Source organism: Sciurus carolinensis, chromosome 10 (genome assembly GCF_902686445.1).
Source record: "Sciurus carolinensis chromosome 10, mSciCar1.2, whole genome shotgun sequence".
Classification (NCBI taxonomy): Eukaryota; Metazoa; Chordata; class Mammalia; order Rodentia; family Sciuridae; genus Sciurus; species Sciurus carolinensis.
In genome coordinates, this window is record NC_062222.1 from 172,571 (window position 1) to 191,050 (window position 18,480).

Here is an 18,480-nt window from a genome sequence, read left to right on the forward strand (position 1 = left end):
CACAGCGTCCCCTGCACTCTGGTCTGAGCCCAGCAGCACCTTCCCTGGTGAGCAGAGCTGCCGGGGCAGAGCTGAGATGCTCAGGTCCTGGGGGCAGTGTGACCTCTTTCCTTCTTCCACATCTGAGCCTCGGCCACCATCTGGATGGTGCTCCTGTCAAGTTAATCTGCCAAGGCAGTGTGCTTTGTAGCCACACTATTGTGACTCTTCTTACAGCTTTAAAGTGTGAATAAAAATTACATGTTCCCAAATGCTGAGTCTGACTTCATTTCTCTGTGCACTGGGAAGCATTTCTGTGGGGCCCCACCCAGAGAGAGGCTGGAGCAGGGCCCGAGGAGGCCAGCAGTTGCCGTCCTAGGCCCAGGGAGCACGCTTCCTGAAACATCACGCTAATCTCTCCTCACTTTCCTCCGTGAAACTGAATGACTTTTTTTTAAAATAAATCTTGTCTACAATCCCAGTGGCTCAGGAGGCTGAGGCAGGAAGATCTCGAGTTCAAAGCCTGCCTCAGTAACTTAGTGAGAACCTAAGCAACTCAGTGAGACCCTCTCTCTAAATAAAATACAAAATAGTCTAGGGATGTGGCTTAGTGGTTGAGTGCCCCTGAGTTCAATCCCTAGCCCCCCCCAAAAAGTTAAATAAATCTCTGTATTGACCTTCAAATGATTCCTCTATTGACCATGCTTCCCAAAGATGACGCCCGTGCCTTGCACTAAGGGATGAAGAAATGGCAGAGTGCTTTCCAGGCCCCTCAGAGGCCCGGCTTCCCTGTGGCAGATGAGTTCTGAGAGGCTTCACAAACGCCCAGGAAGGAGGATGTCTTTAGAGGTTCATAAAGGGTGTCCTTCCCCTCAACTTAAACTCTGTCTTACGCAGACTTGGATTTTAAAAGCAAAGTTATCAATATAAAAATAAAAATAGAACAGTATTTAATACCTAACAAAAGTCACATCCCAAATGAGATTAATAGGACATTTAAAACATACAAATTGTTAAATATTTTTTTCGATCTCATTACTTTTCAATTTACACATCCACAAAGCATGTGGATGTCAGCACTTGGGTAGGGACCCAGGTCTTCCCACCCTGTCCTGAAGACTGGCGTGTGACCATGGCACGCCACCCCATCTTAACAGGCCTCAGTTTTCAGGCTGTACAGGTGAGCAGGGAGGGTGGAGTGGCCCCCTTCTCTGCTACAAATATAATGTGGTTAAAATGAAGAGTCAGATCGAGTTTTGTTTTGGGCTGAGAAACAGGCGAATATAGATTTTATCTATTATTTCATTCAATGTCAGAAGAGGGCAGATTTTCTATTGAAACGAATGATCAACAAGAAATCACCATCAGACGATTGATAAGTGGAATTGGGGCTCGGCTTAAACTCAAGCTTCTGCAGAGCTGCTCAGCGGCCCTGCTCAGCACGCCCCTGAGCCGCAGCAGCCAGGTGCAGAGGTGAGGGCATGAGGCCTGCATCCAGGGGCATGGTGCAGCGGCGTGGAGCAGGCAGTGCTGCTGGGCAGTCACTGAGCTGGGCTTTCAGGAGGAGCGAAGCCCGCGGTGCTGCCTGGTCCACAGGAGCATGCACGGGCGTGCATGAGGGGGAGGAAGGAAGGGGGCCCCTGGAGGAAACAATACCTGCGGCCCCTTCTGAGGACACCAGTCCTGCCCCGGGGCCTGGACCTCAAGAACAAAGTTCTCTTCATAAACACCCAGCCGCAGGTTTCCACTACAGCAGCAGCAGAAAGTGGGCCGAGGCAGGTGACAGGCTGTCCAAGGTCTGATTGAACAAGCCTGGAGTCTGAACAGCCACGGAGCAGAGAAAACGAAAACTGCTGTCCTACCATTGCACTGCATGTTTAAAAACATGTAAGGAGAAAACGGTTTCTTATTTTTGTTGCTTCTTCCTTTTCCACTGAAAACAATTTTCTTAGTAGATGCAAATGCATTATCTTCAGTGTGGGAAGCTGAGTCCCTTTTGACTACAATTTATCAGTTCTTGGTCAAAATAGATTGATTACAACTGACTGACTGATTTTTTTCTCTTGCAATTAAAAAATGACTTTTAGGTTGTAGATTGTATTTTTCAGCGAATCCCTCCCAGCAATGACCCGAGGCAGAACACTGGAGGGCTACCTATGAGACGTTAGCTCTGCCTCAGTGAAGATCAAAAGGACAAATGACTAGCTGTGGTTTTTTTTTTTTTAATTTTTTTGTAGTTGTAGAAGGACAGAATGCTTTTATTTTATTTATTTATTTTTATGTGGTACTGAAGATCAAACTCAGTGCCTCCCACATCTAGGCAAGCGCTCTGCCACTGAGCTACAGTCCTGGCCCCTAGGTGTGATTTTTTAACTTTTATCAAATATTACCTCTGGAATGGCAGAATTTTAAAAACAAGAACATTATATATTTAAAACGCAAATCAACACAGGACTCTGAATTAACTGTCTTTATTTGACATTTGAGATTTAGTGAGATCAGGATCTCCTTGACGGATCCTCTAAGTAGAAACAACAAAGATGAAAGACCTGAGGCCACAGCCACCGTGCTGGTGAAGCCAGGGCTCCGCGGGCCTCGCCGGCCAGCCTCCTGCCTCTGCTTGCACACTGTCTGCACGCAGGGCAGCATGCCTGCCCACTTCCACCCTCAGCCGCTCTCGAGTGTCCCAGGTGAACAGAGGGAGGCGATGCCCCTGTGCCCCCTGAGCCCCAGCCAGGGCAGATTCTGAGGTTGGGTGGGCCTGAGTAACCAGACTGCCCGCTGAGGGAGGACGCGGTGCGGGACAGACCTCCGCACAATGACAGGGCACTGCATATCCAAGGAATCGGCACAGCAACACAGCCCGCACCTGTCCACGCACGTAGCCCGGTGCTGCCCACTGGGCAAGGTATTGGGGTGCAGAAAAACTGAAATCCCCAACCACACCATGCCACAACTGTTCTGAGCGGAACAAGGACCCGGGTGACAAGTAGTGACTATGCCGTGGAGGGTCAGCCCGAGAGGCTCACTGCTTGGTCTGTCACTGTGCCAGCAGGGACACCAGGGCAGGCACCCTTCACAGGCCAGGCAGCTTCCCACCTCTGTTAGGGGCAGGGGCGAGGCTACGAGAAGGAGCCAAGAAAGAACCAATGAGACGCAGAAGGCTCTAGAGATTAGCCCCAAGCCATGCCAGGGGCAGAGCGACTCAGCACCAGAGCACTGTGAAGGCAGAGCTCGATGAAAGTGACAGGGACAGCAGCCCACAGGAGGGACACCTGACCAAGAGTCCTCAGGAGAAGGGCCACGTCCTAACAGTGACGGGGACAGCAGAGACGCAGGAGGGACACCTCACCAAGCATCCTCAGGAGAAGGGCCATGTCCTCACAGTGATGGGGACAGCAGACGACAGGAGACACCTGACCAAGCGTCCTCAGGAGAAGGGCCATGGCTAACAATGATGGGGACAGCAGCCCACAGGAGGGACACCTGACCAAGCATCCTCAGGAGAAGGGCCATGTCCTCACAGTGATGGGGACAGCAGCCCACAGGAGGGACACCTGACCAAGCGTCCTCAGGAGAAGGGCCACGTCCTAACAGTGACGGGGACAGCAGAGACGCAGGAGGGACACCTCACCAAGCATCCTCAGGAGAAGGGCCATGTCCTAACTATGATGGGGACAGCAGACCACAGGAGGGACACCTGACCAATCGTCCTCAGGAGAAGGGCCATGTCCTCACAGTGACGGGGACAGCAGCCCACAGGAGGGACACCTGACCACGCGTCCTCAGGAGAAGGGCCATTACCTAACAATTATGGGGACAGCAGAGACGCAGGAGGGACACCAGACCAAGCGTCCTCAGGAGAAGGGCCATGTCCTCACAGTGACGGGGACAACAGCCCACAGGAGGGACACTTCACCAAGCGTCCTCAGGTGAAGGGCCGTGTCCTCACAGTGATGGGGACAGCAGCCCACAGGAGGGACACCAGACCAAGCGTCCTCAGGAGAAGGGCCATGTCCTCACAGTGATGGGGACAGAAGCCGTCAGGAGGGACACCTGTCCAAGCGTCCTCAGGAGAAGGGCCACGTCCTAACAGTGATGGGGACAGCAGACCACAGGAGGGACACCTGACCAAGCGTCCTCAGGAGAAGGGCCATGTCCTCACAGTGATGGGGACAGCAGACGACAGGAGACACCTGACCAAGCGTCCTCAGGAGAAGGGCCATGGCTAACAATGATGGGGACAGCAGACCACAGGAGGGACACCTGACCAAGCATCCTCAGGAGAAGGGCCATGTCCTCACAGTGATGGGGACAGCAGCCCACAGGAGGGACACCTGACCAAGCGTCCTCAGGAGAAGGGCCACGTCCTAACAGTGACGGGGACAGCAGAGACGCAGGAGGGACACCTCACCAAGCATCCTCAGGAGAAGGGCCATGTCCTAACTATGATGGGGACAGCAGACCACAGGAGGGACACCTGACCACGCGTCCTCAGGAGAAGGGCCATTACCTAACAATTATGGGGACAGCAGAGACGCAGGAGGGACACCAGACCAAGCGTCCTCAGGAGAAGGGCCATGTCCTCACAGTGACGGGGACAACAGCCCACAGGAGGGACACTTCACCTAGCGTCCTCAGGTGAAGGGCCATGTCCTCACAGTGATGGGGACAGCAGACCACAGGAGGGACACCTGACCAAGCGTCCTCAGGAGAAGAGCCATGTCCTCACAGTGACGGGGACAGCAGACCACAGGAGGGACACCTGACCAAGCGTCCTCAGGAGAAGGGCCATGTCCTCACAGTGATGGGGACAGCAGAGACGCAGGAGGGACACCTCACCAAGCATCCTCAGGAGAAGGGCCATGTCCTCACAGTGATGGGGACAGCAGAGACGCAGGAGGGACACCTGACCAAGCGTCCTCAGGAGAAGGGCCATGTCCTCACAGTGATGGGGACAGCAGAGACGCAGGAGGGACATCTCACCAAGCATCCTCAGGAGAAGGGCCATGTCCTCACAGTGATGGGGACAGCAGAGACGCAGGAGGGACACCTGACCAAGCGTCCTCAGGAGAAGGGCCATGTCCTCACAGTGATGGGGACAGAAGCCGTCAGGAGGGACACCTGTCCAAGCGTCCTCAGGAGAAGGGCCACGTCCTAACAGTGATGGGGACAGCAGACCACAGGAGGGACACCTGACCAAGCGTCCTCAGGAGAAGGGCCATGTCCTCACAGTGATGGGGACAGCAGACGACAGGAGACACCTGACCAAGCGTCCTCAGGAGAAGGGCCATGGCTAACAATGATGGGGACAGCAGACCACAGGAGGGACACCTGACCAAGCATCCTCAGGAGAAGGGCCATGTCCTCACAGTGATGGGGACAGCAGCCCACAGGAGGGACACCTGACCAAGTGTCCTCAGGAGAAGGGCCACGTCCTAACAGTGACGGGGACAGCAGAGACGCAGGAGGGACACCTCACCAAGCATCCTCAGGAGAAGGGCCATGTCCTAACTATGATGGGGACAGCAGCCCACAGGAGGGACACCTGACCACGCGTCCTCAGGAGAAGGGCCATTACCTAACAATTATGGGGACAGCAGAGACGCAGGAGGGACACCAGACCAAGCGTCCTCAGGAGAAGGGCCATGTCCTCACAGTGACGGGGACAACAGCCCACAGGAGGGACACTTCACCTAGCGTCCTCAGGTGAAGGGCCATGTCCTCACAGTGATGGGGACAGCAGACCACAGGAGGGACACCTGACCAAGCGTCCTCAGGAGAAGAGCCATGTCCTCACAGTGACGGGGACAGCAGACCACAGGAGGGACACCTGACCAAGCGTCCTCAGGAGAAGGGCCATGTCCTCACAGTGATGGGGACAGCAGAGACGCAGGAGGGACACCTCACCAAGCATCCTCAGGAGAAGGGCCATGTCCTCACAGTGATGGGGACAGCAGAGACGCAGGAGGGACACCTGACCAAGCGTCCTCAGGAGAAGGGCCATGTCCTCACAGTGATGGGGACAGCAGAGACGCAGGAGGGACATCTCACCAAGCATCCTCAGGAGAAGGGCCATGTCCTCACAGTGATGGGGACAGCAGAGACGCAGGAGGGACACCTGACCAAGCGTCCTCAGGAGAAGGGCCATGTCCTCACAGTGATGGGGACAACAGAGACGCAGGAGGGACACCTGACCAAGCGTCCTCAGGAGAAGGGCCATGTCCTAACAGTGACGGGGACAGCAGACCACAGGAGGGACACCTGACCAAGAGTCCTCAGGAGAAAGGCCATGTCCTCACAGTGACGGGGACAGCAGACCACAGGAGGGACACCTGACCAAGCGTCCTCAGGAGAATGGCCATGTCCTAACAGTGACGGGGACAGCAGACCACAGGAGGGACACCTGACCAAGCGTCCTCAGGAGAAGGGCCATGTCCTCACAGTGATGGGGACAGCAGACCACAGGAGGGACACCTGACCAAGCATCCTCAGGAGAAGGGCCACGTCCTCACAGTGATGGGGACAGCAGAGACGCAGGAGGGACACCTGACCAAGCGTCCTCAGGAGAAGGGCCATGTCCTCACAGTGATGGGGACAGCAGACCACAGGAGGGACACCTGACCAAGCATCCTCAGGAGAAGGGCCATGTCCTCACAGTGATGGGGACAGCAGAGACGCAGGAGGGACATCTGACCAAGCGTCCTGAGGAAAAGGGCCACGTCCTCACAGTGATGGGGACAGCAGAGACGCAGGAGGGACACCTCACCAAGCATCCTCAGGAGAAGGGCCATGTCCTCACAGTGATGGGGACAGCAGACCACAGGAGGGACACCTGACCAAGCGTCCTCAGGAGAAGGGCCATGTCCTCACAGTGATGGGGACAGCAGACCACAGGAGGGACACCTGACCAAGCGTCCTCAGGAGAAGGGCCATGTCCTCACAGTGATGGGGACAGAAGCCGTCAGGAGGGACACCTGTCCAAGCGTCCTCAGGAGAAGGGCCACGTCCTAACAGTGATGGGGACAGCAGACCACAGGAGGGACACCTGACCAAGCGTCCTCAGGAGAAGGGCCATGTCCTCACAGTGATGGGGACAGCAGAGACGCAGGAGGGACACCTCACCAAGCATCCTCAGGAGAAGGGCCATGTCCTCACAGTGATGGGGACAGCAGAGACGCAGGAGGGACACCTGACCAAGCGTCCTCAGGAGAAGGGCCATGTCCTCACAGTGATGGGGACAGCAGAGACGCAGGAGGGACATCTCACCAAGCATCCTCAGGAGAAGGGCCATGTCCTCACAGTGATGGGGACAGCAGAGACGCAGGAGGGACACCTGACCAAGCGTCCTCAGGAGAAGGGCCATGTCCTCACAGTGATGGGGACAACAGAGACGCAGGAGGGACACCTGACCAAGCGTCCTCAGGAGAAGGGCCATGTCCTAACAGTGACGGGGACAGCAGACCACAGGAGGGACACCTGACCAAGAGTCCTCAGGAGAAAGGCCATGTCCTCACAGTGACGGGGACAGCAGACCACAGGAGGGACACCTGACCAAGCGTCCTCAGGAGAATGGCCATGTCCTAACAGTGACGGGGACAGCAGACCACAGGAGGGACACCTGACCAAGCGTCCTCAGGAGAAGGGCCATGTCCTCACAGTGATGGGGACAGCAGACCACAGGAGGGACACCTGACCAAGCATCCTCAGGAGAAGGGCCACGTCCTCACAGTGATGGGGACAGCAGAGACGCAGGAGGGACACCTGACCAAGCGTCCTCAGGAGAAGGGCCATGTCCTCACAGTGATGGGGACAGCAGACCACAGGAGGGACACCTGACCAAGCATCCTCAGGAGAAGGGCCATGTCCTCACAGTGATGGGGACAGCAGAGACGCAGGAGGGACATCTGACCAAGCGTCCTGAGGAAAAGGGCCACGTCCTCACAGTGATGGGGACAGCAGAGACGCAGGAGGGACACCTCACCAAGCATCCTCAGGAGAAGGGCCATGTCCTCACAGTGATGGGGACAGCAGACCACAGGAGGGACACCTGACCAAGCGTCCTCAGGAGAAGGGCCATGTCCTCACAGTGATGGGGACAGCAGACCACAGGAGGGACACCTGACCAAGCGTCCTCAGGAGAAGGGCCATGTCCTCACAGTGATGGGGACAGAAGCCGTCAGGAGGGACACCTGTCCAAGCGTCCTCAGGAGAAGGGCCACGTCCTAACAGTGATGGGGACAGCAGACCACAGGAGGGACACCTGACCAAGCGTCCTCAGGAGAAGGGCCATGTCCTCACAGTGATGGGGACAGCAGACCACAGGAGGGACACCTGACCAAGCGTCCTCAGGAGAAGGGCCATGTCCTAACAGTGATGGGGACAGCAGAGACGCAGGAGGGACACCTGACCAAGCATCCTCAGGAGAAGTGCCATGTCCTCACAGTGATGGGGACAGCAGACCACAGGAGGGACACCTGACCAAGCGTCCTCAGGAGAAGAGCCATGTCCTCACAGTGATGGGGACAGCAGACCACAGGAGGGACACCTGACCAAGCGTCCTCAGGAGAAGAGCCATGTCCTCACAGTGATGGGGACAGCAGACCACAGGAGGGACACCTGACCAAGCGTCCTCAGGAGAAGAGCCATGTCCTCACAGTGATGGGGACAGCAGAGACGCAGGAGGGACACCTGACCAAGAGTCCTCAGGAGAAGGGCCATGTCCTCACAGTGATGGGGACAGCAGAGACGCAGGAGGGACACCTGACCAAGCATCCTCAGGAGAAGGGCCATGTCCTCACAGTGATGGGGACAGCAGACCACAGGAGGGACACCTGACCAAGCGTCCTCAGGAGAAGGGCCATGTCCTCACAGTGATGGGGACAGCAGAGACGCAGGAGGGACACCTCACCAAGCATCCTCAGGAGAAGGGCCATGTCCTCACAGTGATGGGGACAGCAGACCACAGGAGGGACACCTGACCAAGAGTCCTCAGGAGAAGGGCCACGTCCTGACAGTGACGGGGACAGCAGCCCACAGGAGGGACACCTGACCATGCGTCCTCAGGAGTAGGGCCATGTCCTCACAGTGACGGGGACAGCAGCCCACAGGTGGGACACCTGACCAAGTGTCCTCAGGAGAAGGGCCATGTCCTCACAGTGACGGGGACAGCAGCCCACAGGAGGGACACCTCCTTTAGCAGTTGTTACACGGTGTGCAGGGCTGTCCCTGGCATGCCATGTGCCTGACCCATGGTGTTTTCGCAGCATGTGAGACGCAGGGAGTCTTCTGCGTGTGTGACACCAGCAACGGGCCTACATCAGGAGGCTTGGGACTCCTCGCTGACGCACAATTGCGCAGGTTGTCTCGAGGCCTGTGGTTGTGGAAGCACGGTCCTGTAGCCCAGGGCTACCTGTGGCCACCGCAATGGACCCTCAGGGTTCCAGGCATGTCCTGTCGCCCCGTCTCACCTCAAGCCAGACCTGGGCTCCGCTCACCATGACGCACTGGGCATGATGGCGAAGTCCAGCTCGCACTCTACGTGGCCTGCTGCAAGGGAGAAGGCCATCCGTCACAAAGATGGAACCAATCCACGCAGGTGCCAGGGACCAAAGCCGTTGTCACGCTGCTCAGTCTTACATTTGTCTTGAGAATGGCTGGATGCCTGAGGTTCACAATGATGAATTTTCCTGGATTCTCCTCTTCCCTCTGGACTGAGAGTTCTGTCTCCTTTTTACCCGTGCAGAGCAGGGCTGCAGGAGGATCACCAGCATCCACTTGCCTGCTTGAAGCAGAGGTGGCCGCTGGCTGTGCTTCCCCTGGGGCCATCCACCATGCTCTGGGGGCTCAGGCCACGCAGGTTCCTTGACTTCCCCCTCGGTGCGCTAAGCACACTTAAACCAAACCAGACCACGTCCTCTGTGTTCCCTAGGCCCCTCCCTCTGCAGACCCAGGCTGGCCTCTGTGGCAAATGCTATCAGGAAGCATCAGACACAAATGCCCTGCAGGAACGTGAACTTGAAATCACAACTCTCCCAGAGGGAGTCTCCTGACCAGCAGGAGCTAATGGCTTTGGCACTAGCAGGGTCCAGGTCACGTGGAGGCTCCTCCCTGCCCTGCCCCCGCCTAACAACCTGGGAAAGGAACCTGGGGAAGGAGCCTCAGGCATCTTTGGAGAAGCTCCCAGGATGGCTGCCCACAGCCTGGCTCTGTGGCTGGCAGCAAGAGCTCACAGGACAATAGAGGTGTTTCCAACAGGGAGGACTTGAAGTTGGCTCTGGTCCCAGGGGACAGTCCCTTGTGAGTGGCAGGCTCAGAAGATCCGGGACATCTCACACTGGGCTCCTCCAGACCAACCTCTAACTTCTTCCTCAATCTGTTGCCATCACAAGCTCAAGGTTCATTTTCCAGTTGCTTTTCTGCCAAGTGGAACCCCCTCCCTGGCAACTGTGTGCCTTCCACATGGAACCTACAGGCCTCATCCCAGCTTCAATCCAATTTTATCTAAAACTATCTGTTGAGCACTTACAGGCACCGAGTTCAGTTCTGTGAAGGACCCAAGAGAATGGGGCAATTTAAAATTTTATGAAGATCACAGGCCTCTGAAGGAGTTGGGACTTATAATATAAAGTTCTAAATACTGAATAAAAGCCAAAATGGAATCATGTGGTATTGAGACAAAAAACTTTTTATCTATTTAAATATTCCCTCCCCACAACTCTTCTGAATGCTTTGTTTCCAGGGCAGCTTCCAGTAGACCTTCCCAAGAATGTGGTTATCATGAAGAAGAACTTCCCACCAGTGAACATGCAAGCCTACAAGTACTTCCCGGGTGATTTCAGTGCACGTGTGCACAGGGTTGGAACCCACTCTGCTCACCTGTGGGGAGGCGGGCCTGGGGCACTGGAGGCATGGGCTCCATTCTGGCCAAACTGCTGTGGTCCAGGAGGTAGGGGAGGTAGCATGGCCCCAGGGGCAGCCGCCCCCAAAGGCCCCGGTGGCTTCATCACGCCTGCAACAGAGGGGCATGGTCAGAAGCCTGTTCAGAGGCAGAGGGGAAACAAAGGCAGATCTGGGTGAGAAAAGAGAAGGACAGGTCGGGCAGAGGCCTCACTTGCTCTCAGCGCTGAGGCCTGCAGGGCCAGGCTCTGGCCAGGTCCAACATCACAATGACACAGGGGAAAAGAAACCAGGGCAGGAAGCAACACTGCACGGGGCGGAGGCACCTTTGTAGAACACCAGTCCACACAGTGGAAAATGCCATTAAGCTGGGCACAGCGGTCAGACCCCTGATCCCAGCAGCTCAGGAGGCTGAGGCAGGAAGATCCTGAGTTCAAAGACCGCTTCAGCAACTTAGAGAAACTCTAAGCCACTTAAAGGAGGCTGGGATGTGGCTCAGTGGTTAAGCACCCCTGGGTTCAACTCTCAGTACCAAAAAAGAAGGAAAGAAGGAAGACAGAAGAGGTGGGCAGAGGAGAGAGAGAGAGAGAGAGAGAGAGAGAGAAAGGGAGGGAGGGGGGGAGAGAGAGAGAGAGAGAGAGAGAGAGAGAGAGGGAGAGAGAGAGGAAGGGAGGGAAGGAGGGAGGGAGGAAGAGGGAGAGGGAGAGAGAGGAAGGGAGGGAGAGAGAGAGGGAGGGAGAGGGAGGGGGAGAGAGAGAGAGAGAGGGAGGGAGGAAAGGAGGGAGGCAGGAAGAGGGAGAGGAAGAGGGAGAGGGAGAGGGAGAGGGAAAGGGAGAGGGAGGGAGAGAGGGGGAGGGAGAGAGAGAGGAAGGGAGGGAGAGAGAGGGAGGGAGGGAAGGAGGGAGGGGGAGAGGGAGAGGGAGAGGGAGAGGGAGGGAGGGGGAGAGAGAGGAAGGGAGGGAAGGAGGGAGGGGGAGAGGGAGAGGGAGGGAGGGAGGGAGGGAGGCGGGGGGAGAGAGAGAGAGAGAGAGAGAGGAGAGAGAGAGAGAGAGAGAGAGAGAGAAATTGAGTGCTGGGCTACGGCTCAGTGGTGGAGCGTTTGCCTAGCACGCGTGAGGCACTGGGTTCAATCCACAGTATCACATAAAAATAAAGTAAAGGCACTGTGTCCATACACTAAAAACAATATTTTTTAAAAATGCAGTAGATACCAGAACATTCCCCTGGAGACCACTGTGAGAGGCAAGGCGGAGCACCCTCATGCTAGAGAGGTAGACAGACCCTGCAGCCTGACCCAGAGTGGGAAGAGGGTCAAGTCCCCAAGAGTCCAGCGCAGTCTGCTCAAGTCCCCAAGAGTCCAGCGCAGCCTTGGGGTCACTGGCCATCGGCAGGCACCCTGCACAACGGCCCTCAGCGGCCCTCCTCAGACAGATCCTGTGTTTCTCTCTGGAGGGTCAGGCCCTGTACTCTTTGCTGCTAGAGAGATGTGGTGGAGGAGGAGAATCCCACCGTGGATAGAGTAGCCCAAAGCCAGCTGCTCACTAGCAGTCGTAGGCCCTGGGCTAGCTGCTTTCTTTCAGGGTTCAGTTTCCTCTCTAGAAAATATGAGCAACATTGCCTCCAGCCTCTCAGAGGGAAAAGCAAGAGCCACAATTCGAGTCAGTTCTCTCCCTTTGGTCTGCCTTTTGCTCCAGCTCGGTCAGTCTGCTTGAGACCCTGCCTGCTCGCTGGCATCCCCAGTGACCTGGACCTGCCTGCACCCCTCCAGGGGACCTTGGCCACTGCTTCATGCTGACAGCACCTTGCTCGGCTACCTTCCTGCAGGCAGGTGCCTGGGTGAGCAGTCCAGCAAGGAGCCACTTCTGGAAGCTGCTTCAGACAGCCAGGTGCTCTGGAGCAGCCTGCACACCGAAGTGGCGTTTCCATGAGGTACCACTGAGACGTTCACAAGGGTGACTTCCCTTAAACAAAATCCGAAAGCAGAAAAAGTATATTACCTCCACAAGTATAGTTAGAATTTTTAAATACTACAACCATATTAAGTAGTATTTTTATATTTAAGCAGGACTGTTGAGCTGCCTGGTGGGGGCAGGCAGAGGTTCCCCTGGAGTAGAGACAGGGTGGACCTACAGGACTGTTGAGTGCATGGTGGGGACAGGGAGAGGCTCCTCTGGAGTAGAGACAGGGTGGACGTAAGCAGGACTGTTGAGTGCATGGTGGGGACAGGCAGAGGTTCCCCTGGAGTAGAGACAGGGTGGACCTAGCAGGACAGTTGAGTGCATGGTGGGGACAGGCAGAGGATCCCCTGGAGTAGAGACAGGGTTGACCTAAGCAGAGACGCTGAGTGCATGGTGGGGACAGGAAGAGACTCTCCTACAGTAGAGACAGGGTTGACCTAAACAGGGATGTTGAGTGCATGGGGGGACAGGAAGAGGCTACCCGGGGGTAGAGACAGGGTTGACCTAAGCAGGACTGTTGAGTGCATGGTGGGGACAGGCAGAGGATCCCCGGGAGTAGAGACAGGGGGGACCTAGGTAGGACTGTTGAAAGCATGGTGGGGACAGGCAGAGGCTCCCCTGGAGTGGAGACAGGGTGGACCTAAGCAGGACTGTTCAGTGCATGGTGGGGACAGGCAGAGGTTCCCCTGGAGTAGACAGGGTGGACCTGAGCAGGACTATTGAGTGCATGGTGGGGACAGGCAGAGGTTCCCCTGGAGTAGAGACAGGGAGGACCTAAGCAGGACTGTTGAGTGCATAGTGGGGACAGCAGGAGCTCCCCTGGAGTAGAGGCAGGGTGGACCTAAGCAGGACTGTTGAGTGCATGGTGGGGACAGGCAGAGGTTCCCCTGGAGTAGAGACAGGGTGGACCTAAGCAGGACTTTGAGTGCATAGTGGGGACAGCAGGAGCTCCCCTGGAGTAGAGGCAGGGTGGACCTAAGCAGGACTGTTGAGTGCATGGTGGGGACAAGCAGAGGCTCCCCTAGAGTAGAGACAGGGTGAATTAAACAGGACTATTGAGTGCATGGTGGGGACAGGCAGAGGATCCCCGGGAGTACAGACAGGGTGGACCTAAGCAGGACTGTTCAGTGCATGGTGGGGACAGGCAGAGGCTCCCCGGGAATAGAGACGGGGTGGACCTAAGCAGGACTGTTGAGTGCATGGTGTGGACAGGCAGAGGCTCCCATGGAGTAGAGACAAGGTGGACCTAAGCAGGACTGTTGAGTGCACGGTGGGGACAGCAGGAGCTCTCCTGGAGTAGAGAAAGGGTGGATCTAAGCAGGACTGTTGACTGCCTGGTGGGGACAGCTACAGGCTACCCTGGAGTAGAGACAGGATGGACCTTAGCAGGACTGTTGAGTGCATGGTGGGGACAGTCAGGGGCTCCCCTGGAGTGGAGACAGAGTGAAATAAGCAGGACTGTTGAGTGCATGGTGGGGACAGGGAGAGACTCCCCTGGGGCAGATAGGGTGGACCTAAGCAGGACTGTTGAGTGCATGGTGGGGACAGTCAGAGGCTCCCCTGGAGTGGAGACAGGGTGGACCTAAGCAGGGATGTTGAGTGCATGGTGGGGACAGCCACAGGCTCCCCTGGAGTAGGGACAGGGTGAATTAAGCAGGACTGTTGAGTGCACGGTGGGGACAGGCAGAGGCTCCCCTGGAGTAGACAGGGTGGACCTAAGCAGGCCTATTGAGTGCATGGTGGGGACAGGCAGAGGCTCCCCTGGAGTAGAGACAGGATGGACCTAAGCAGGACTATTGAGTGCACAGTGGGGACAGGCAGAGGCTCCCCGGGAGTAGAGACAGGGTGGACCTAAGAAGGACTGTTGAGTGCATGGTGGGGACAGGCAGAGGCTCCCCTGGAGTAGAGGCAGGGTGGACCTAAGCAGGACTGTTGAGTGCATGGTGGGGACAAGCAGAGGCTCCCCTGGAGTAGACAGGGTGGACCTAATAAGGACTGTTGAGTGCATGGTGGGGACAGGCAGAGGCTCCCCGGGAGTAGAGAGAGGGTGGACCTAAGCAGGACTGTTGAGTGCATGGTGGGGACAGGCAGAGGCTCCCATGGAGTAGAGACAGGTTGGTCCTAAGCAGGACTGTTGAGTGCATGGTGGGGACAGGCAGAGGCTCCCCGGGAGTAGAGAGAGGGTGGACCTAAGCAGGACTGTTGAGTGCATGGTGGGGACAGGCAGAGGCTCCTAGGAGTAGAGACAGGGTGGACCTAAGCAGGACTGTTGAGTGCATGGTGGGGACAGCTACAGGCTCCCCTGGAGTAGAGACCGGGTGGACCTAAGCAGGACTGTTGAGTGCATGGTGGGGACAGGCAGAGGTTCCCCTGGACTAGAGACAGGGTGGACCTAAGCAGGACTATTGAGTGCATGGTGGGGACAAGCAGAGGCTCCCCTAGAGTAGAGACAGGGTGAATTAAACAGGACTATTGAGTGCATGGTGGGGACAGGCAGAGGATCCCCGGGAGTACAGACAGGGTGGACCTAAGCAGGACTGTTGAGTGCATGGTGGGGACAAGCAGAGGCTCCCCTAGAGTAGAGACAGGGTGAATTAAACAGGACTATTGAGTGCATGGTGGGGACAGGCAGAGGATCACCGGGAGTACAGACAGGGTGGACCTAAGCAGGACTGTTGAGTGCATGGTGGGGACAGCTACAGGCTCCCCTGGAGTAGAGACAGGGTGGACCTAAGCAGGACTGTTGAGTGCATGGTGGGGACAGGCAGAGGCTCCCCTGGAGTGGAGAGAGGGTGGACCGAAGCAGGACTGTTGAGTGCATAGTGGCGACACCAGGAGCTCCCCTGGAGTAGAGACAGGGTGGACCTAAGCAGGGATGTTGAGTGCATGGTGGGGACAGCCACAAGCTCCCCTGGAGTAGGGACAGGGTGAATTAATCAGGACTGTTGAGTGCACGGTGGGGACAGGCAGAGGCTCCCCTGGATTAGAGACAGGATGGACCTAAGCAGGACTGTTGACTGCCTGGTGGGGACAGCTAGAGGCTCCCCTGGAGTAGAGACAGGGTGAATTAAGCAGGACTGTTGAGTGCATGGTGGGGACAGCTACAGGCTCCCCGGGAGTAGAGACAGGGTGGACCTAAGCAGGACTGTTGAGTGCATGGTGGGGACAGTCAGAGGCTCCCCAGGAGTGGAGACAAGGTGAATTAAGCAGGACTGTTGAGTGCATGGTGGGGACAGCAAGAACCCCACTGGAGTAGAGACAGGGTGGACCTAAGCAGGACTGTTGAGTGCATGGTCGGGACAGGCAGAGGCTCCCCTGGAGTAGAGAAAGGGTGGACCTAAGCAGGACTGTTGAGTGCATGGTGGGGACAGGCAGAGGCTCCTCAGGAGTAGAGAGAGGGTGGACCTAAGCAGGACTGTTGAGTGTATGGTGGGGACAGGCAGAGGCTCCCATGGAGTAGAGACAGGGTTGACCTAAGCAGGACTGTTGAGTGCATGGTGGGGACAGCTACAGGCTCCCCTGGAGTAGAGACAGGGTGGACCTAAGCAGGACTGTTGAGTGCATGGTGGGGACAGGCAGAGGCTCCCCTGGAGTGGAGACAGGGTGGACCGAAGCAGGACTGTTGAGTGCATAGTGGCGACACCAGGAGCTCCCCTGGAGTAGAGACAGGGTGGACCTAAGCAGGACTGTTGAGTGCATGGTGGGGACAGGCTGAGGCTCCCCTAGAATAGAGACAGGTTAGTCCTAAGCAGGACTGTTGAGTGCATGGTGGGGACAGGCAGAGGCTCCCGTGGAGTAGACACGGTGGACCTAAGCAGGACTGTTGAGTGCATGGTGGGGACAGGCAGAGGCTCCCATGGAGTAGAGACAGCTTGGACCTAAGCAGAGATGTTGAGAGCATGGTGGGGACAGCTGCAGGCTCCCCTGGAGTAGAGACAGGGTCGACCTAAGCAGGACTGTTGAGTGCATCGTGTGGACAGGCAGAGGCTCCCCTGGAGTAGACAGGGTGGACCTAAGCAGGACTGTTGAGTGCATGGTGGGGACAGCCACAGGCTCCCCTGGAGTAGACACGGTGGACCTAAGCAGGACTGTTGAGTGCATGGTGGGGACAGGCAGAGGCCCCCCGGGAGTAGAGACAGGGTGGACCTAAGCAGGACTGTTGAGTGCATGGTGGGGACAGGCAGAGGCTCCCTGGGAGTAGAGACAGGGTGGACCTAGGTAGGACTGTTGAGTGCATGGTGGGGACAGTCAGAGGCTGCCCTGGAGTGGAGACAGGGTCGACCTAAGCAGGACTGTTGAGTGTATGGTGGGGACAGGCAGAGGCTCCCCTGGAATAGAGACAGGGTGGACCTAAGCAGGACTGTTGAGTGCATCATGGAGACAGGCAGAGGCTCCCCGGAAGTAGAGAAAGGGTGGACCTAAGCAGGACTGTTGAGTGCATGGTGGGGACAGGCAGAGGCTCCCGTGGAGTAGACACGGTGGACCTAAGCAGGACTGCTGAGTGCATCGCGGGGACATGGAGAGGTTCCCGGGAGTATACAGGGTGGACCAAAGCAGGACTGTTGAGTGCATGGTCGGGACAGGCAGAGGCTCCCCTGGAGTAGAGAAAGGGTGGATCTAAGCAGGACTGTTGATTGCATGGTGGGGACAGGCAGAGGCTCCCCTGGAGTAGATAGGGTGGACCTAAGCTGGAGTGTTGAGTGCATGGTGGGGACAGCCACAGGCTACCCTGGAGTGGACAGGGTGGACCTAAGCAGGACTGTTGAGTGCATGGTCGGGACAGGCAGAGGCTCCCCTGGAGTAGAGAAAGGGTGGATCTAAGCAGGACTGTTGAGAGCATGGTGGGGACAGGCAGAGGCTCCCGTGGAGTAGAGACAGGGTGGACCTAAGCAGGACTGTTGAGTGCATCGTGGGGACATGGAGAAATTCTCTGGAGTATACAGGGTGGAACGAAGCAGGACTGTTGAGTGCATGGTGGGGACAGGCAGAAGCTCCCCGGAAGTAGAGACAGGGTGGACCCAAGTAGGACTGTTGAGTGCATGGTGGGGACAGGCAGAGGCTCCCCTGGAGTAGAAACGGTGCACCTAAGCAGGGATGTTGAGTGCATGGTGGGGACAGGCAGAGGCTCCCCTGGAGTAGAGACAGCTTGGACCTAAGCCGGACTGTTGAGTGCATGGTGGGGACAGCTACAGGCTCCCCTGGAGTAGAGACAGGGTGGACCTAAGCAGGACTTTGAGTGCATGGTGGGGACAGGCAGAGGCTCCCATGGAGTAGAGACAGCTTGGACCTAAGCCGGACTGTTGAGTGCATGGTGGGGACAGCTACAGGCTCCCCTGGAGTAGAGACAGGGTGGACCTAAGCAGGACTGTTGAGTGCATGGTGGGGACAGCCACAGGCTCCCCTGGAGTAGACACGGTGGACCTAAGCAGGACTGTTGAGTGCATGGTGGGGACAGGCAGAGGCTCCCCGGGAGTAGAGACAGGGTGGACCTAGTAGGACTGTTGAGTGCTTGGTGGGTACAGGCAGAGGCTCCCCTGGAGTGGAGACAGGGTCGACCTAAGCAGGACTGTTGTGTGTATGGTGGGGACAGGCAGAGGCTCCCCTGCAATAGAGACAGGGTGCACCTAAGCAGGACTGTTGAGTG

The 18,480-nt window shown here is 56.9% G+C and overlaps 1 protein-coding gene across 2 annotated transcripts in view; it reads right to left on the reverse strand.

Moving 5' to 3' along the window:
• The window catches only part of Sec24d (SEC24 homolog D, COPII coat complex component), a 73,533-nt gene that overhangs the window by 45,529 nt on the left and 9,524 nt on the right, over positions 1-18,480 (reverse strand). For both annotated transcript variants that reach the window (XM_047566388.1, XM_047566387.1), the window contains exon 3: positions 10,858-10,990. In XM_047566388.1, coding sequence (XP_047422344.1) covers positions 10,858-10,990 — 133 coding nt within the window. The remainder of the gene's footprint in view (positions 1-10,857; positions 10,991-18,480) is intronic.